At 38.6% G+C, this 22,085-nt stretch overlaps 1 protein-coding gene across 1 annotated transcript in view; it reads right to left on the reverse strand.

Moving 5' to 3' along the window:
* HTT (huntingtin) overlaps positions 1–22,085 on the reverse strand; it is a gene marked incomplete in the record, with an annotated part of 1,068,170 nt that overhangs the window by 663,898 nt on the left and 382,187 nt on the right. The window contains 2 exon segments of the mRNA XM_053704193.1: positions 20,788–20,908; positions 21,121–21,267. Coding sequence (XP_053560168.1) covers positions 20,788–20,908; positions 21,121–21,267 — 268 coding nt within the window.

A 22,085-nucleotide genomic window follows, 5' to 3' on the forward strand; every position in this document is an offset into this window, starting at 1 on the left:
ATATTATAGGATGTTTATTTTCTCAAAGAAGATCCTTCTATGTATGATAATTGTGAAACCTAAAAATAGAAAGGTACAATAGTGCAATAACGCTAAGGTTTATTTGAAAATCAAGAAATAGGCTTACCATATACTATCAACGCATTTCGGTCCTAATATGGACCTTTTTCAAGACTAAATATGGTGTGAAATGGTAGCCTATTTATATCCTATACTAACCAATGGTTTGTTAATCATTTTGGTGCCAGAATGATTGCCTGACCTTCTACGGTGATTTTATCTCTCATAATACAAAATTAAAATATGAAATAAAGGATCTAATAAGATGTCAAAACAGAGGGGTAATTTATGTTATCCAATGCAGTTGTGGCCTACAATATGTTGGTCAGACCTCTAGATAATTAAAAGATAGGATTAGAGAACATCTCATACAGATCAAAAATAAAAATACTGAAACCGCCTTGTATAACCACTTTACAACCAAACATCAAGGCAATAGCAAGGATTTCAGATATATAGGCATCCAAAGTGTCACCCCAAATTGGAGAGGAGGGGACTTTGAAAAAAGTTATTAACTGCTGAATCCAAATGGATTTTCACTTTAGACTGCTTATACCCGAAAGGTTTAACGAACAAGGAAGATCTGACACACTTCCTAAACATATGAGGAGACATAGAAATACACTACAAACATAAAAATAAGGAATTGGAATAATTGTGCTTTATACAAAAAAATCATAACCACCACAAAAAGGGTGGGCCTCATGGACTCTTGCTAATATGAAAGAAATGAATTTATCAGGTAAGTTCTTACATAAATTATGTTTTCTTTCATGTAATTAGCAAGAGTCCATGAGCTAGTGACGAATGGGATAATGACTACCCAAGATGTGGATCTTTCCACGCAAGAGTCACTAGAGAGGGAGGGATAAAATAAAGAAAGCCAATTCCGCTGAAAAATAATCCACACCCAAAATAAAGTTTAAATTTTATAATGAAAAAAACTGAAAATATAAGCAGAAGATTCAAACTGAAACAGCTGCCTGAAGTACTTTTCTACCAAAAACAGCTTCAGAAGAAGAAAACACATCAAAATGGTAGAATTTAGTAAAAGTATGCAAAGAAGACCAAGTTGCTGCTTTGCAAATCTGATCAACCGAAGCTTCATTCCTAAACGCCCAGGAAGTAGAAACTGACCTAGTAGAATGAGCTGTAATCCTTTGAGGCGGTGTTTTACCCGACTCAACATAAGCATGATGAATTAAAGATTTCAACCAAGATGCCAAAGAAATGGCAGAGGCCTTCTGACCTTTCCTAGAACCGGAAAAGATAAAAAATAGACTAGTCTTTCGGAAATTCTTAGTAGCTTCAACATAATATTTCAAAGCTCTAACTACATCCAAAGAATGCAATGATTTCTCCTTAGAATTCTTAGGATTAGGACATAATGAAGGAACCACAATTTCTCTACTAATGTTGTTGGAATTCACAACCTTAGGTAAAAATTTAAAAGAAGTTCGCAACACCGCCTTATCCTGGTGAAAAATCAGAAAAGGAGACTCACAAGAAAGAGCAGATAACTCAGAAACTCTTCTGGCAGAAGAGATGGCCAAAAGGAACAAAACTTTCCAAGAAAGTAATTTAATGTCCAATGAATGCATAGGTTCAAACGGAGGAGCTTGAAAAGCCCCCAGAACCAAATTCAAACTCCAAGGAGGAGAAATTGACTTAATAACAGGTTTTATACGAACCAAAGCTTGTACAAAACAATGAATATCAGGAAGATTAGCAATCTTTCTGTGAAAAAGAACAGAAAGAGCAGAGATTTGTCCTTTCAAGGAACTTGCAGACAAACCTTTATCCAAACCATCCTGAAGAAACTGTAAAAACCTCGGAATTCTAAAAGAATGCCAGGAAAAATGATGAGAAAGACACCAAGAAATATAAGTCTTCCAGACTCTATAATATATCTCCCTAGATACAGATTTACAAGCCTGTAACATAGTATTAATCACAGAGTCAGAGAAACCTCTTTGACTAAGAATCAAGCGTTCAATCTCCATACCTTTAAATTTAAGGATTTGAGATCCTGATGGAAAAAAGGACCTTGCGACAGAAGGTCTGGTCTTAACAGAAGAGTCCACGGTTGGCAAGAGGCCATCCGGACAAGATCCGCATACCAAAACCTGTGAGGCCATGCTGGAGCTACCAGCAGAACAAACGAGCATTCCTTCAGTATCTTGGAGATCACTCTTGGAAGAAGAACTAGAGGCGGAAAGATATAGGCAGGATGATACGTCCAAGGAAGTGACAATGCATCCACTGCTTCCGCTTGAGGATCCCTGGATCTGGACAGATACCTGGGAAGTTTCTTGTTTAGATGAGAGGCCATCAGATCTATTTCTGGAAGTCCCCACATTTGAACAATCTGAAGAAATACCTCTGGGTGAAGAGACCATTCGCCCGGATGCAACGTTTGGCGACTGAGATAATCCGCTTCCCAATTGTCTATACCTGGGATATGAACCGCAGAAACTAGACAGGAGCTGGATTCCGCCCAAACCAGAATTCGAGATACTTCTTTCATAGCTAGAGGACTGTGAGTCCCTCCTTGATGATTGATGTATGCCACAGTTGTGACATTGTCTGTCTGAAAACAAATGAACGATTCTCTCTTTAGAAGAGGCCAAGACTGAAGAGCTCTGAAAATTGCACGGAGTTCCAAAATATTGATCGGTAATCTCACCTCCTGAGATTCCCAAACCCCTTGTGCCGTACTAGAAGGAGGAATAACAGGCATAGCCTTCTGAATGGATTTAGAAACAAAATCTCTTATGTTATCAGGAACACTCTGAGTATTAGATGTTGACGGAACAGCAACAGGTAATGGAACTTTACTAAAGGAAATATTATCTGCATTAACAAGTTTGTCATGACATTCAATACAAACAACAGCTGGAGGAACAGCTACCAAAAGTTTACAGCAGATACACTTAGCTTTGGTAGCTCCAGCACCAGGCAGCGATTTTCCAGAAGTATCTTCTGACTCAGTTTCAACGTGGGACATCTTGCAATATGTAATAGAAAAAACAACATATAAAGCAAAATTTATCAAATTCCCTAAATGACAGTTTCAGGAATGTGAAAAAATGCCAGTGAACAAGCTTCTAGCAACCAGAAGCAATAAAAAATGAGACTTAAATAATGTGGAGTCAAAAGTGACGCCCATATTTTTTTAGCGCCAAATAAGACGCCCACATTATTTGGCGCCTAAATGCTTTTTTTGCAAAAATGACGCAACTTCCGGCGACACGTATGACGCCGGAAACAGAAAAAAAATTTGCGCCAAAAAAGTCCGCGCCAAGAATGACGCAATAAAATGAAGCATTTTCAGCCCCCGCGAGCCTAACAGCCCACAGGGAAAAGTCAAATTTTAAGGTAAGAAAAAAATTGATTGATTCAAATGCATTATCCAAAATATGAAACTGACTGTCTGAAATAAGGAATGTTGAACATCCTGAGTCAAGGCAAATAAATGTTTGAATACATATATTTAGAACTTTATAAAAAAGTGCCCAACCATAGCTTAGAGTGTCACAGAAAATAAGACTTACTTACCCCAGGACACTCATCTACATGTTGTAGAAAGCCAAACCAGTACTGAAACGAAAATCAGCAGAGGTAATGGTATATATATATATATAAGAGTATATCGTCGATCTGAAAAGGGAGGTAAGAGATGAATCTCTACGACCGATAACAGAGAACCTATGAAATAGACCCCGTAGAAGGAGATCATTGAATTCAAATAGGCAATACTCTCCTCACATCCCTCTGACATTCACTGCACGCTGATAGGAAAACCGGGCTCCAACCTGCTGCGGAGCGCATATCAACGTAGAATCTAGCACAAACTTACTTCACCACCTCCATAGGAGGCAAAGTTTGTAAAACTGATTTGTGGGTGTGGTGAGGGGTGTATTTGTAGGCATTTTGAGGTTTGGGAAACTTTGCCCCCTCCTGGTAGGAATGTATATCCCATACGTCACTAGCTCATGGACTCTTGCTAATTACATGAAAGAAAGATACATTTTGTGCTAATTTTGTATATATTTAAATCTATCATCTTAACGTAATCGGTTCATAAGATTCAGGCATACTCTTTGACCGGATATAAACTGGAACATATAGAACATTATGTTTCTCAGAGATGCAATATTTACAGTTATATAATTTCCACTAGATTTGACTTTATTCATCATTGTTTTTGTCAATAACCTTGCCATATTACACCATTGGCTATTTTTATGTAAGAGATCTTCTACATAAGTTTTTTATATTTTTGATTACCCTAGAGTGTTTTTATTTTTATTTATATATGTTGCTATGCTATGTTATACTAACCTCCCAACGAGATGTATAGATTTTATTCCCCTTCTTATTTCCATTTTTATTTCCATTTTCATTTTTTAATTTGACTTATTGTATCAAATCTAATAACATTTCATTTCGATACAAATATCAATTTTCAGTTTTCTATAATTCTATGCCCAACATTATACTATGTTTTATACTAACATAAACACTTAGTTCTCTGTTTGGAGCCTTTGTTTACCTGTTTGCCCATCCACATATATGATTACCGTTTGACCCCTCTCTCCACAATTGAGGTTTTACGCCCACATCCTACGTAAAGGAATATATATGTCTTAATGTGCAATGTGGAGATATGAGATATAAAGGGAAGCAACGTTATTAACGTCATGAGACACTTCCGGTCACATGATTTCCCATGAGACCAGGACGGAAGTGACGTAATTACGGTGGACGTCATTTCCACTGACATCGGATGAAGGATGTGTGGTAATATCAAGAATATATCCTCTTGATAATACATTTTTGGGAGTCAGATGAAAAGATAAACATACAGATGGGATTCATATAGAATTCACGCATTATTTATCCTATTGAGATCACCCGTAGGCAAATAGGTTTAAACCGGAAGTGACACGACTGGAACACACGTTATTTCTGCCCAGGCTGGCATAAACAATGAGAATATTTTTAACATATTATATAAGGATCAATTATTATTTTTTAACATCAATATATTTTTAACCCTATATATATATATATATATATATACATATTGACAATGATCAGATTGATTTAAAGGAAAGGCGTAATAAGCCAACCGTTTAAACACATTTGATAGATTAATAATGAAAGGGCTACTTCCGGTGTAAACACAAGGGTCACGTGACAAGAAATACATCACCGTAGAAGGTCAGGCAATCATTCTGGCACCAAAATGATTAACAAACCATTGGTTAGTATAGGATATAAATAGGCTACCATTACACACCATATTTAGTCTTGAAAAAGGCCCATGTTAGGGCCGAAACGTATTGACAGTATATGGTAAGCCTATTTCTTGATTTTAAAATAGTCCTTAGCGTTATTGCACTATTGTACCTTTCTATTTTTAGGTTTCACAATTATCATACATATGAGGATCTTCTTTGAGAAAATCAACATCCTCCAGTAGGATTCCCTATCATCCACTTCTGGAATTATAATATAAGATTTGTTTTTACATTTTTACACTTGTTGTAATTTTATATTTTTATACTTTTGCATTTTTGCACTCTTTTGCATTTTTTGGGTATTTTTAAGCCAATCTCTTTTTATTTATTTTTCACTTTTTCACTTTCTTCATCAGTTTTAAGGCATTATTTTTTTATATTTTTTGCATAGTGAATTCACCAACCTTTGGCATGACATCACTTTAGGATTTGACACGGATTTATCATAGACTTCCATCACAGAGCTCTCTGTGGGACTAATTGAACTATACCACTAACGTTGTCCATACATTATTTCTAGGATCATATTGTATTGTTCTTTATTTATTGTACTGTTTTTATATATTTTACATACCAATTTAGAGCTCATTGTATTACATGGATCCATGTTATGTACTATAACATTGTTAATTTGTACTCATATTTTGGAACAAGTACTCTGTTTCAAAACATATTTTAATAGACATAGAATAAATAGAAATATATTTTTAATAGATACAGCGTTCTAATTATACCTAATACTATATCTTGGACACATATGATTGTACTCATATAGGTTTGTAGTAAATACCACAAGCATTGTACAAACTTCATTCCTATTCTGCCCCAGCCTTCTTTTTAGTGCACTTCTAAATATACCCTACTATCTATTCTCTCTGGGGTAGCTAGGTACCTCATTTATTTTATGAGCATTATAGGCAGACATACACCTAGCGCTGGGTTAACCCACAGTTTCCGATTAAACAAATAAAGTTAGCAATATGAGAGCTAGCTGAGTGCATCTGGTGAGCAAATGGCAAGAGGCATTTGTGTGCAGTAACCAATCACCAGCTAACTCCCAGTAGTGCTTTGCTGATCCTGAGCCTTTTCCACAAAAGATACCAATAGAACTAATACGTTTTATAATCAAAGTCAATGAAAAAGGTCTCTTCAGATTGCATGCTCTTTTTAAACCGTGAAAGTTTAATTTTGATTTATTGTCCTTTTAAATGGTTAAAAGAACATGAGTTTTAAGCATAAATGAAGCTGAAACAGGTTACGTAGCTTAGTGGATTCAATATCTAAAACCATAAGATACATAAAATCGTGTATGGTGCACAGCATTAGACACTTGGCTTATTAACAAATTGTGCTATCTGCCGTCCTGTAATTTGGAATGTTCCTCTGATCGCTTTGCTACTAACTGATACACCCCTTGGCACGTTTACACAAAGCAAGTGTGGTATCTTAATTGTCTTCATTTTACATGGGACTTATATTTCCTTGTTGAGCTTGGTTGCCATATGTTATTTAAAGTGACATGAAACCCAAAAAATGTATTTTACGATTCAGATAGAGCATACAATTTTAAACTATTTTCCAATTTACTTCTATTATATCATTTGCTTCATTCTCTTGGTATCCATTGTTGAAAGAGCAGCAATGCACTACTGGGAGTTAGCTAAAAGCCAATAATAACAGGCAGATATGTGCAGCCACCAATCAGCAACTTCTAAACCTACCTAAATATACTTTTAAATAAAGAATATAAAGAAAACAAAACAAATTAAGATAATAGAAATGCATTGGAAAGTTGTTTAAAATTGCATGCTCCATCTGCCCCATGAAAGAAAATGTAATGTCCATTTAATGTGCTCACACAAATATTGAAAATGATTTTTTTGCTATTAGAGATTGCATAGATCCAAGTTTGGTTAGCATGGTAACGGATACTCGTGTAATCTGGTGGTGTTGCAGGTCACCGTAATTAACTATTTTATTGGAGATTGTGGTTTCCAGGATTTGAGACTTCTCATTTTTAATGTGTGTTAAAGGGACATAAAACACGAATTTTTTCTTTCATGATTCAGATAGAGAATATAATTTTAAACTACTTTCCAATTTACTTCTATTATCTCATTTGCCTCATTCTCTTGGTATCCTTTGTTTAAAAGCAAATCTAGATAGGATTAGGAGCTTGGAGATAGATGCTGATTGGTCGCTGAACTTGTATGACAATTTTAATTTGCTTAAAATGTGTTCAGTTACCTTCCAGGCGTAAATTGATGCTTCTTCAATAAATTATACCAAGAGAATGAAGCAACATTGATAACAGCAGTAAATTGGAAAGTTATTTAAAAAAGTATAAACTATCTGAATCATAAAAGAAAACATTTTGGGTTTCATGTCCCTTTAAGTTTTGGGGTGGGATTCCCTATGTGTTGAATGCTATATAGGTATTTTTGTACAAATAAAGAGTGCTGCCCTGTCTTTGGCTGTAATTGGTCCTTTAATATCTTCTTTTTGCTAGCTTATATAAATAAAATCACTCTATGATGTGTCTAATTTCAAAGCAGAAGTAGTAAAAGTGGAAAGTCAGTGACCAAACTATTTGTTCTTTTAAAGGGACAGTCAAGTAAAAAAATACTTTTATGATTCAGATAGGGCATGTAATTTTAAACAACTTTCCATTTTACTTTTATCACCAATTTTGCTTTGTTCTCTTGGTATTCTTAGTTGAAAGCTAAACCTAGGAGGTTCATATGCTAATTTCTTGGACCTTGAAGGCCGCCTCTAATCTGAATGGTTTTTCACCACTAGAGGGCGTTAGTTCATGTGTTTCATAAAGATAACATTGAGCTCACGAACGTGAATTTACCGATGAGTGACCACTGTGGCTTAAATGCAAATCTCTCAAAAGAACTAAAATAAGGGGGCAATCTGCAGAGACTTAGATACAAGGTAATTACAGGGTTAAAACGTGTATTATAACTGTGTTGGTTATGCAAAACTGGGGAATGGGTAATAAAGGGATTATACTTCTTTTTTTGTTGACTGTCCCTTTAACTGAGGGTTTGTCAAATGTTGCAATGCAGGTTACTAGTTGGTATAGATGGTCACACAAACCACACCTGTATATTGCTGCAGTACATTTCATTACAAGCTGCCTACGTAAAATGAATGCGGAATGTTAAGAAAAAAGTCCAGGCTTTAGTTTGCAAACAAGGCCTAGCTACATTCACACTGTATAAAGTTAATTGTTTTGCCGTTGTTTTCAGATAAAGCCAGTTAGGTAAAGATATGTAGAAAGGTTAGCCTTGAGAACTCTGAATGGTGCTTTTCCAGGTAAAAAAAATACAATACAAAAGGGGACAAAATAAATATTGAAAGTGCATTTCAAAGTTGCTTTTCTAAACATGTTATATTAAAATATCAAGATGTTTACTGTCCCTTTAATTTGGGGAAAATATTCTGTCCCCATCTGTGAAAATTCATTATATGCTTTTCTGGTTCTGCACATACAGTATATGGAAGCCATGCGGTACTTTAGTAAAACTGTTCATATGAAGACTATTCAATTCCCATGCTATAACAAACTAGAAATGAACGCAACAATTGGCTCATATCCCTTATCTAAAATTCACCAGAGAGAACTCCCAGGGTACTGGGGCTTCTTACTGGTGTATATTATCCATGGAGTAGCAAGAAAAATAATAATAATCTACTTGTCATTTAACTGTAAACCTGTTAAGTAATCACACCACATGCTCTACAAGAGTGGATCAAAATTATATAACGACGTAATAACGTTTGTACAATCTCAAAATCAAACAACAAATGTTTGTGTTATTTCGTCCCAATATAAAATGAAAACTTACCATCCTTTTTGTATTGCTGTAAGTCATGAGATAGAGGCATTACACTTGGGTAGCTACTTCCCTCAAGCTCATAGTATAGGATAAAAGATCCACCTCCCCAATGCATTCTATTAACAAGATCAAAAAGCGGACACATGTAGAAATCAAAGTAATGCTGCCATGAATAACCAGGAACACACATTTATGGTAAATTTGAATTAACATTTCCATATTATTGGTTATTATGGCAGCATTACAGGTGGCCGAGACCAAATCTTAAAATGCTGAAGGGAACAATAACTAGAAATTAAAAACCAAATGAAAGCAATTTCTAAATCTTGGCCTATATCCTTGAATAATAATTAACAGTGAGAATTTCCTCCCTGGAGGGGCGTGGACAAAAAATACCACTCCCCTAGTTACATGTACAATGGAACTTAATTTCTGTTTCTTCTCCTACTTCCAGTGATGTCCAACCGAAAAGGTAGACAGATGAAGTGGGGAAGGGGAGCAATACATACCAACGAGATGACTATAAAGCAATACAAGAAAATATAAGGTGGGTCATAATAAAGACACTTCAACATATGCTGCAAAAAAAGAAGAAAACATATTTATTTAGAGCAAAACAAAAAGGTAAGATCCTTTAACCCTTTTAACTGAAGCAGACTGCCCGGACATCTAATTGAGACATAAAAGTATAGGAGGACTAACATACAAGTTGCTTGGCAAATTTCCATAGAAGTAGCATCAGCTTCAAAGCCTGAGATGTTGAAACTTCCTTGTAGAATGAGCCCTGAACCACTAAGGAACTGGTTAATAACGGTGTTTGAAAATTCTAGAAGTTGCTTGAACAATTGATCTTGAAATGGTAGATTTTTCAGGAGCCTTACGGATAGAGGAGCTTTTTATGTAGATATGTAAAAACAAACCACATCCAAACAAAGAGGTTTCCATTGTGTCTCTTCTCTGCTGTGACAATATATGGCAATACAATATCCTAAATTCTATGGAACTCAAACAATTTTAGGTAGAAATTCTGGTACAATATGCAGAACAACTTTATCTTGATGAAAGGCAATGTAAGGTGCCTTAACAGAAAGAGCGTGTAATTCTGAGACAGGGAAAACAATCCTTTGTTTGCACTGAACTAAGCTCACAGAAAAACATATCTCTTGAAGGTGACAGATGACTTCTCTGATAATTTATCAGCCAACCAAGAAGTTAAAGAATTTCCAAAATGTGTTCTCTGAGAAGACAAGCTTGATTGTATGATACTGCAATCACTAAAATGTCATCTAGATAGTGAATTATACCATATCCTCTGATTCTTAATTCTCCAATAACCAACTGTGGCTATTGGTATGTGAAAATAGGCATCTTGCAGATCTATGGACAATGCATAAGCTCCCTCAGGTATAACCTTGATAAGAGACTAAAACGATTCAATCTTGAAAGTCTTGTCTACAAGATAAGACATTTAGAGCTTGCAGATCCAGCACTGACCTCCAGAAACCTTCCTTTTTTCCTGACAAGGAATAGTGGAGAATAAAATCCCTTAATCTGCTAAGCGCAGTATAAAAGGTTATGGGGTCGGATGCTGCTTCGTTTCTGGTCCGCAAGAAACTGAAGTTAAGAAGCAGCGGTTGCAAGACTCCTTAACTTCTCCGCCACCTTTAAGGTGGCAGACTGAAAATATCTCGATCCGATCCAGTCGGGATGATTGACACCCCTTGCTAGCAGCCGATTGTCCGCTGGTGAGCAGGGGGCGGCATTGCACAAGCATTTCACTGGAAATGCTTGTGCAATGTTAAATGCCGACAGCGTATGTTGTTGGCATTAAGAGAGGTCGAGCGGACATGATTCGCTACAGCGAATCAAGTCCGCTCGACCCTACATAAATCTACCCCTTGGGTCTTGAATTCTAGTTCTGAATCCTTATTTTCCCATACGTCTTTAACCTCTTAAGGACATATGACGGAATTTTTCCGTCATAAAACAATTGAGCAAACTGAAAGCTGTGTCCTTAAAGGGTTAAAGAGTAAGCCCCCTAATGGAAACACCTGGACAGGCACACCATTGTAGCTTTTTATGCTAGTGTACTTGAACAGATTTCCCTTTCTCCAGAGGTTTTATAACACTGAAACCTATGAGGGAGCATATGAGGATAAAATGTATTGCAGATTCAAAGAAAGAGAAAACATTTGGGTGTTCCGATCAGCCAATAGAATGCGAGCTCAATCTGATTGGCTGATTGGATCAGCCAATCGGATTGAACTTGAATCTGATTGGCTGATTCAATCAGCCAATCAGATTTTTCCTACCTTAATTCCGATTGGCTGATAGAATCCTATCAGCCAATCGGAATTGAAGGGACGCCATCTTGGATGACATCCCTTAAAGGAGCCTTCATTCGTCGGTAGTCCGTCGGGAAAGAAGGATGTTCCCCGTCAGCGGGATGAAGATTGAAGACCCCGCTTGGAAGATGACATCGCCCGGATAGAAGACTTCTTCAGCGCCTCTTGGAAGATGACATCGCCCGGATGGAAGACTTCTTCAGCGCCGCTTGGAGGATCACTTCATCGGATGGAAGATTTCTTCAGCCGCTCCGGGTCTCCTCTTCGGTTCCATCGCTGCTCGGCTGAGTGAAGACGACTCAAGGTAGGATGATCTTCAGGGGATTAGTGTTAGGTTATTTTAAGGGGGGTTTGGGTTAGATTAGGGGTATGTGGGTGGTGGGTTTTAATGTTGGGGGGGGTGTATTTTTCTTTTACAGGCAAAAGAGCTGAATTCTTTGGGGCATGCCACACAAATGGCCCTTTTAAGGGCTGGTAAGGTAAAAGAGCTTTGAACTTTTTTAATTTAAAATAGGGTAGGGCATTTTTTTATTTTGGGGGGGTTTGTTATTTTATTAGGGGGCTTAGATTAGGTGTAAGTAGCTTAAAAACAGAATTTATGTTTACCTGATAAATTTCTTTCTCCAACGGTGTGTCCGGTCCACGGCGTCATCCTTACTTGTGGGATATTCTCTTCCCCAACAGGAAATGGCAAAGAGCCCAGCAAAGCTGGTCACATGATCCCTCCTAGGCTCCGCCTACCCCAGTCATTCGACCGACGTTAAGGAGGAATATTTGCATAGGAGAAACCATATGGTACCGTGGTGACTGTAGTTAAAGAAAATAAATTATCAGACCTGATTAAAAAACCAGGGCGGGCCGTGGACCGGACACACCGTTGGAGAAAGAAATTTATCAGGTAAACATAAATTCTGTTTTCTCCAACATAGGTGTGTCCGGTCCACGGCGTCATCCTTACTTGTGGGAACCAATACCAAAGCTTTAGGACACGGATGAAGGGAGGGAGCAAATCAGGTCACCTAAATGGAAGGCACCACGGCTTGCAAAACCTTTCTCCCAAAAATAGCCTCAGAAGAAGCAAAAGTATCAAACTTGTAAAATTTGGTAAAAGTGTGCAGTGAAGACCAAGTCGCTGCCCTACATATCTGATCAACAGAAGCCTCGTTCTTGAAGGCCCATGTGGAAGCCACAGCCCTAGTGGAATGAGCTGTGATTCTTTCGGGAGGCTGCCGTCCGGCAGTCTCGTAAGCCAATCTGATGATGCTTTTAATCCAAAAAGAGAGAGAGGTAGAAGTTGCTTTTTGACCTCTCCTTTTACCTGAATAAACAACAAACAAGGAAGATGTTTGTCTAAAATCCTTTGTAGCATCTAAATAGAATTTTAGAGCGCGAACAACATCCAAATTGTGCAACAAACGTTCCTTCTTTGAAACTGGTTTCGGACACAGAGAAGGTACGATAATCTCCTGGTTAATGTTTTTGTTAGAAACAACTTTTGGAAGAAAACCAGGTTTAGTACGTAAAACCACCTTATCTGCATGGAACACCAGATAAGGAGGAGAACACTGCAGAGCAGATAATTCTGAGACTCTTCTAGCAGAAGAAATAGCAACTAAAAACAAAACTTTCCAAGATAATAACTTAATATCAACGGAATGTAAGGGTTCAAACGGAACCCCCTGAAGAACTGAAAGAACTAAATTGAGACTCCAAGGAGGAGTCAAAGGTTTGTAAACAGGCTTGATTCTAACCAGAGCCTGAACAAAGGCTTGAACATCTGGCACAGCTGCCAGCTTTTTGTGAAGTAACACCGACAAGGCAGAAATCTGTCCCTTCAGGGAACTTGCAGATAATCCTTTTTCCAATCCTTCTTGAAGGAAGGATAGAATCCTAGGAATCTTAACCTTGTCCCAAGGGAATCCTTTAGATTCACACCAACAGATATATTTTTTCCAAATTTTGTGGTAAATCTTTCTAGTTACAGGCTTTCTGGCCTGAACAAGAGTATCGATAACAGAATCTGAGAATCCTCGCTTCGATAAAATCAAGCGTTCAATCTCCAAGCAGTCAGCTGGAGTGAAACCAGATTCGGATGTTCGAACGGACCCTGAACAAGAAGGTCTCGTCTCAAAGGTAGCTTCCAAGGTGGAGCCGATGACATATTCACCAGATCTGCATACCAAGTCCTGCGTGGCCACGCAGGAGCTATCAAGATCACCGACGCCCTCTCCTGATTGATCCTGGCTACCAGCCTGGGGATGAGAGGAAATGGCGGGAACACATAAGCTAGTTTGAAGGTCCAAGGTGCTACTAGTGCATCCACTAGAGCCGCCTTGGGATCCCTGGATCTGGCCCCGTAGCAAGGAACTTTGAAGTTCTGACGAGAGGCCATCAGATCCATGTCTGGAATGCCCCACAGGTGAGTGACTTGGGCAAAGATTTCCGGATGGAGTTCCCACTCCCCCGGATGCAATGTCTGACGACTCAGAAAATCCGCTTCCCAATTTTCCACTCCTGGGATGTGGATAGCAGACAGGTGGCAGGAGTGAGACTCCGCCCATAGAATGATTTTGGTCACTTCTTCCATCGCTAGGGAACTCCTTGTTCCCCCCTGATGGTTGATGTACGCAACAGTTGTCATGTTGTCTGATTGAAACCGTATGAACTTGGTCCTCGCTAGCTGAGGCCAGGCCTTGAGAGCATTGAATATCGCTCTCAGTTCCAGAATATTTATCGGTAGAAGAGATTCTTCCCGAGACCAAAGACCCTGAGCTTTCAGGGATCCCCAGACCGCGCCCCAGCCCATCAGACTGGCGTCGGTCGTGACAATGACCCACTCTGGTCTGCGGAATGTCATCCCTTGTGACAGGTTGTCCAGGGACAGCCACCAACGGAGTGAGTCTCTGGTCCTCTGATTTACTTGTATCCTCGGAGACAAGTCTGTATAGTCCCCATTCCACTGACTGAGCATGCACAGTTGTAATGGTCTTAGATGAATGCGCGCAAAAGGAACTATGTCCATTGCCGCTACCATCAACCCGATCACTTCCATGCACTGAGCTATGGAAGGAAGAGGAACGGAATGAAGTATCCGACAAGAGTCTAGAAGTTTTGTTTTTCTGACCTCTGTCAGAAAAATCCTCATTTCTAAGGAGTCTATAATTGTTCCCAAGAAGGGAACCCTTGTTGACGGGGATAGAGAACTCTTTTCCTCGTTCACTTTCCATCCGTGAGATCTGAGAAAGGCCAGGACGATGTCCGTGTGAGCCTTTGCTTGAGGAAAGGACGACGCTTGAATCAGAATGTCGTCCAAGTAAGGTACTACCGCAACGCCCCTTGGTCGTAGCACAGCTAGAAGGGACCCTAGTACCTTTGTGAAAATCCTTGGAGCAGTGGCTAATCCGAAAGGAAGCGCCACGAACTGGTAATGTTTGTCCAGGAATGCGAACCTTAGGAACCGATGATGTTCCTTGTGGATAGGAATATGTAGATACGCATCCTTTAAATCCACCGTGGTCATGAATTGACCTTCCTGGATGGAAGGAAGAATAGTTCGAATGGTTTCCATCTTGAACGATGGAACCTTGAGAAACTTGTTTAAGATCTTGAGATCTAAGATTGGTCTGAACGTTCCCTCTTTTTTGGGAACTATGAACAGATTGGAGTAGAACCCCATCCCTTGTTCTCTTAATGGAACTGGATGAATCACTCCCATTTTTAACAGGTCTTCTACACAATGTAAGAACGCCTGTCTTTTTATGTGGTCTGAAGACAACTGAGACCTGTGGAACCTCCCCCTTGGGGGAAGTCCCTTGAATTCCAGAAGATAACCTTGGGAGACTATTTCTAGCGCCCAAGGATCCAGAACATCTCTTGCCCAAGCCTGAGCGAAGAGAGAGAGTCTGCCCCCCACCAGATCCGGTCCCGGATCGGGGGCCAACATTTCATGCTGTCTTGGTAGCAGTGGCAGGTTTCTTGGCCTGCTTTCCCTTGTTCCAGCCTTGCATTGGTCTCCAAGCTGGCTTGGCTTGAGAAGTATTACCCTCTTGCTTAGAGGACGTAGCACTTTGGGCTGGTCCGTTTTTACGAAAGGGACGAAAATTAGGTCTATTTTTTGCCTTGAAAGGCCGATCCTGAGGAAGGGCGTGGCCCTTACCCCCAGTGATATCAGATATAATCTCTTTCAAGTCAGGGCCAAACAGCGTTTTCCCCTTGAAAGGAATGTTAAGTAGCTTGTTCTTGGAAGACGCATCAGCCGACCAAGATTTCAACCAAAGCGCTCTGCGCGCCACAATAGCAAACCCAGAATTCTTAGCCGCTAACCTAGCCAATTGCAAAGTGGCGTCTAGGGTGAAAGAATTAGCCAATTTGAGAGCATTAATTCTGTCCATAATCTCCTCATAAGGAGGAGAATCACTATCGAGCGTCTTTATCAGCTCATCGAACCAGAAACATGCGGCTGTAGCGACAGGGACAATGCATGAAATTGGTTGTAGAAGGTAACCCTGCTGAACAAACATCTTTTTAAGCAAACCTTCTAATTTTTTATCCATAGGATCTTTGAAAGCACAACTATCCTCTATGGGTATAGTGGTGCGTTTGTTTAAAGTGGAAACCGCTCCCTCGACCTTGGGGACTGTCTGCCATAAGTCCTTTCTGGGGTCGACCATAGGAAACAATTTTTTAAATATGGGGGGAGGGACGAAAGGAATACCGGGCCTTTCCCATTCTTTATTAACAATGTCCGCCACCCGCTTGGGTATAGGAAAAGCTTCTGGGAGCCCCGGCACCTCTAGGAACTTGTCCATTTTACATAGTTTCTCTGGGATGACCAACTTTTCACAATCATCCAGAGTGGATAATACCTCCTTAAGCAGAATGCGGAGATGTTCCAACTTAAATTTAAATGCAATCACATCAGGTTCAGCCTGTTGAGAAATGTTCCCTGAATCAGTAATTTCTCCCTCAGACAAAACCTCCCTGGCCCCATCAGACTGGGTTAGGGGCCCTTCAGAGATATTAATATCAGCGTCGTCATGCTCTTCAGTATCTAAAACAGAGCAGCCACGCTTACGCTGACAAGGATTCATTTTGGCTAAAATGTTTTTGACAGAATTATCCATTACAGCCGTTAATTGTTGCATAGTAAGGAGTATTGGCGCGCTAGATGTACTAGGGGCCTCCTGAGTGGGCAAGACTCGTGTAGACGAAGGAGGGAATGATGCAGTACCATGCTTACTCCCCTCACTTGAGGAATCATCTTGGGCATCATTGTCATTATCACATAAATCACATTTATTTAAATGAATAGGAATTCTGGCTTCCCCACATTCAGAACACAGTCTATCTGGTAGTTCAGACATGTTAAACAGGCATAAACTTGATAACAAAGTACAAAAACGTTTTAAAATAAAACCGTTACTGTCACTTTAAATTTTAAACTGAACACACTTTATTACTGCAATTGCGAAAAAACATGAAGGAATTGTTCAAAATTCACCAAATTTTCACCACAGTGTCTTAAAGCCTTAAAAGTATTGCACACCAAATTTGGAAGCTTTAACCCTTAAAATAACGGAACCGGAGCCGTTTTAAACTTTAACCCCTTTACAGTCCCTGGTATCTGCTTTGCTGAGACCCAACCAAGCCCAAAGGGGAATACGATACCAAATGACGCCTTCAGAAAGTCTTTTCTAAGTATCAGAGCTCCTCTCACATGCGACTGCATGCCATGCTCTCAAAAACAAGTGCGCCACACCGGCGCGAAAATGAGGCTCTGCTTAAGCTTTGGGAAAGCCCCTAAGGAATAAGGTGTCTAATACAGTGCCTGCCGATATTATTATATCAAAAATACCCAGATAAAATGATTCCTCAAGGCTAAATATGTGTTAATAATGAATCGATTTAGCCCAGAAACAGTCTACAGTCTTAATAAGCCCTTGTGAAGCCCTTATTTACGATCGTAATAAACATGGCTTACCGGATCCCATAGGGAAAATGACAGCTTCCAGCATTACATCGTCTTGTTAGAATGTGTCATACCTCAAGCAGCAAGAGACTGCACACTGTTCCCCCAACTGAAGTTAATTGCTCTCAACAGTCCTGTGTGGAACAGCCATGGATTTTAGTTACGGTTGCTAAAATCATTTTCCTCATACAAACAGAAATCTTCATCTCTTTTCTGTTTCTGAGTAAATAGTACATACCAGCACTATTTCAAAATAACAAACTCTTGATTGAATAATAAAAACTACAGTTAAACACTAAAAAACTCTAAGCCATCTCCGTGGAGATGTTGCCTGTACAACGGCAAAGAGAATGACTGGGGTAGGCGGAGCCTAGGAGGGATCATGTGACCAGCTTTGCTGGGCTCTTTGCCATTTCCTGTTGGGGAAGAGAATATCCCACAAGTAAGGATGACGCCGTGGACCGGACACACCTATGTTGGAGAAATTGTTGTAATATTTTTAAAATGTTTGTAACTTATTTTTTTTATTTTTTGTACTTTAGTTAGTTTATGTAATTGTATTTAATTGTAGTTATTTGTAGGTAATTTATTTAATTAATTTAATGATAGTGTAGTGTTAGGCTTAATTGTAACTTAGGTTAGGATTTATTTTACAGGTAATTTTGTATTTCTTTTAGCTAGGTAGTTATTAAATAGTCAATAACTATTTAATAACTATTCTAACTAGCTAAAATAAATACAAAGTTACCTGTAAAATAAATATAAATCCTAAAATAGCTACAATGTAATTATTAATTACATTGTAGCTATCTTAGGGTTTATTTTACAGGTAAGTAATAAATTATTCCTATTTAAAACTAAATAAAGTATAGTGTAGTGTTAGGTGTAATTGTAACTTAGGTTAGTTTTTATTTTACAGGTAAATTTCTCTTTATTTTAGCTAGGTAAGCTATTAAATAGTTAATAACTATTTAATAGCTATTGTACCTAGTTAAAATAAATTGAAAGATGCCTGTAAAATAAAAATAAATCCTAAGATAGCTACAATATAATTATTATTTATATTGTAGCTATATTAGGGTTTATTTTAAAAGGTAAGTATTTAGTTTTAAATAGGATTAATTTAGTTCATAATAGAAATATTATTTAGATTTATTTATTTAATTAATATTTAAGTTAGGGGGGTGTTAGGGTTAGTGTTAGACTTAGGTTTAGGGGTTAATAAATTTATTACAGTGGCAGCGGTGTAGTGGGGGGCAGGATAGGGGTTAATAAATGTATTATAGGTGGCAACGGTGTAGGGGGGGCAGATTAGGGGTTAATAAATTTAATATAGGTTGCGGCAGGGTCCGGGAGCGGCGGTTTAGGGGTTAATACATATTATTATAGTTGCAGTGGGCTCCGGGAGCGGCGGTTTATGGGGTTAATACATATATTATAGTTGCGGTGGGCTCCGGGAGCGGCGGTTTAGGGGTTAATACATATATTATAGTTGTGGTGGGCTCCGGGAGCGGCGGTTTAGGGGGTAATAACTTTATTTAGTTGCGGCGGTGTAGGGGGGACAGATTAGTGGTGTTTAGACTCGGGGTACATGTTAGGGTGTTAGGTGCAGACATCTCCCATAGGAATCAATGGGATGTCTGGCAGCAGCGAACTTGTACTTTCGCTATGGTTAGACTCCCATTGATTCCTATGGGATCCGCCGCCTCCAGGGCGGCGGATTGAAAACCAGGTACGCTGGGCCGGAAAAGTGCCGAGTGTACCTGCTTGTTTTTGAATAACTAGCAAAAGTAGTCAGATTGTGCCGCACTTGCGGAACACCTGGAGCGACGTAAGAATCGATCTGTGTCGGACTGAGTCCGGCGGATCGAAGTTTACATCACAAAATTCTACTTTTGCCGGTCTCTAGCCTTTGATAACTAAGGCGAATCATCCTCGCCACAAATACGCTGCGGAATTCCAGCGTATTTGAGGTTGACGGCTTGATAACTAGGCCCCATAGTGCCTACTGTAAAGTTTGGTGGAGGAGGAATAATGGTCTGGGACTGCTTTTTAGGGTTTGGTCTAGGCCAGTAAAAGAACATCTTAATGCTACAGGATACAAAAACATTTTGGACAATTGGGTGCTTGCGATTTTGTGGCAACAGTCTTTCCTGTTGTGGCATAACTGTGCCCCTGTGCACAAAGCACGGTCCATAAATACATGGTGTGAAGAGTTTGGTGTGGAGTAACTCACGTGGCCTGCACAGAGCCCTGGAACAGAATACAGTACAATCTCTCAAAGCCTAGAATAATATCAAAATAATATTTCTCTACAGAAAGAACATTGAAAAAATACAAACAGGAATAATAAAGAGTTACTAATTTAATTTCCACATCATCAGGAAGAGTTCTGCACAAAAGATGGAGGACATGAAATGCATAGGGATCAGGAAACTGTAAACAAGTTTTTAAATTAGGTAGTATATATACAAAGTAAGAAAGATACAGATATAAAGCACTTACATGCTTTATTAATGCAATCACATAAACAGCTGGAATGAAAAGGAAGTCCTGTTTGTATATAAAGCCTTTAATATTTGATCAGCTTGAGGAAAGGTGCTATCACGTAATGCTGCCATACTACCCAGACAATAACTAGTGACTTTATTTTCTGTAAAGACTTAATGACATACTATACGTACATTATTGATACATTTTATGAAGCCACTTATTAAACTAATACAACTAGCAATTACAATTAGTGCTAAATGCATTTTACAATCTTAGAATTAAAACTAGTCATTAGAACTAGTAACAGTAAAGTCAAAATTAAACTTCCATGAATCATGCAATTTTAAACATTCCAACTTCTATCACATTTGCTTTGTTCTCTTGGTCTCCTTTGATGAAGGAAATACCTAGGAAAGCTCAGGAGTGACAATGTACTCATATATACCCTCTTTTCATTGGCTTACTAGATATGTTCATCTAGATCCCGATAGTGCATTTCTGCTACTGATCGTAGTCTTCAAAAAAGGATACCAAATTAAATATTGGAAACTTGTTTTAAATTGCATGTTCTATATGAATCATGAAAGTTTAATTTTGAATTTACTGTCCCTTTAACTAAAACAACTGCTATCCAAATCCAATCTTGGTGATTGATTAATATTAGTTTTATCAGAATTATGGCATTTTCTGGCCTTAGTAGTTTCGTATCTGCTTGTAAAAATAAACACGCCAAAGTGTAAATGTAGAAATAAAATACAAAAACTTACCATGAGTGCTCTTGTGGTTGCAGTTGTCAATGCATGGGAAACGGCAGTGATAACCTTGGAGAGGTTATTTTCCAAGCTAACATCTGTTGGACTTTGCAATATGTTGTATCCTCTGTAAATTCTACAAAAGTAAATATAAGATATAAGTAAAGCGAAAAAGTAAACCAAGATAAGCTGATTATATTTTTGATATTTTCAAGATTTCATTAATTACTGAACAGCAGGCGAGCAGGAAACCATACAAGTTAAAACAAAAATGGTAATTTTGGAAAAAATATTCAAACATAATTTCATATAAAATGAACGCATTAGCGTATGCATTCATTCTCCCACCTGGTGATTGTGCTGATGGCAAAGTGGGAAGGAGAGGGAGTTTCGTGCATGAGAAGTTTCAGATATACGCTGCTTTGGTCTCTTGCTACTGCTACAACAGGATCAGCTTGTCCTTGATCACAATTGTAAAACAATCTTGGTAAAAGTCTGTAAATGGAATTTTAAAAATGTTTTTTATTCTTATTCAAAATAAAAAATGCAGACATTTTGTAAGAATACATATCAACAAGAGAAAGTCATTTTCATTACCATCACATAAAAGTTAAACAAATGAGATATATCACACCAGAGTAATCACCAACCAGAGTGGGTGTAAATAAAACAGCCAATGCGGCAAGGCAGCTGTGTGAAATGGTTTACACATGTTATTGCAGGGTTTAAATTCAGGGCTACCAAAATCTTTAAAGGGATACTAAACCCAAATTTTTTCTTTTGTGATTCAGATAGAGAATGCAATTTTAAGCAAATTTCTAATTTACTCCTATTATCAATTTTTCTTCTTTGTCTTGCTATGTTTATTTGAAAAAGCAGGAATCTATACTAAGGAGCCAGGCTATTTTTGGTTCAGAACCTGGGTTGCGCTTGCTGATTAGGGGGTAATGTACCCACCAATCAGCAAGCTCTATCCAGGGTGCTGAACCAAAAATGGGCCAGCTCCTTAGTGTAGATTGATGCTTTTCAAATAAAGAAAGCAAGGGAACAAAGACACATTGATAATAGGAGTAAATTAGAAAGTTGCTTACAATTTATCAGAATCATGAAATAAAAAAACATAATTTATGCTTACCTGATAAATTCCTTTCTTCTGTTGTGTGATCAGTCCACGGGTCATCATTACTTCTGGGATATAACTCCTCCCCAACAGGAAATGCAAGAGGATTCACCCAGCAGAGCTGCATATAGCTCCTCCCCTCTACGTCACTCCCAGTCATTCGACCAAGAATCAACGAGAAAGGAGAAACCAA

Source organism: Bombina bombina, chromosome 2 (assembly GCF_027579735.1).
Source record: "Bombina bombina isolate aBomBom1 chromosome 2, aBomBom1.pri, whole genome shotgun sequence".
NCBI classification, from domain to species: domain Eukaryota; kingdom Metazoa; phylum Chordata; class Amphibia; order Anura; family Bombinatoridae; genus Bombina; species Bombina bombina.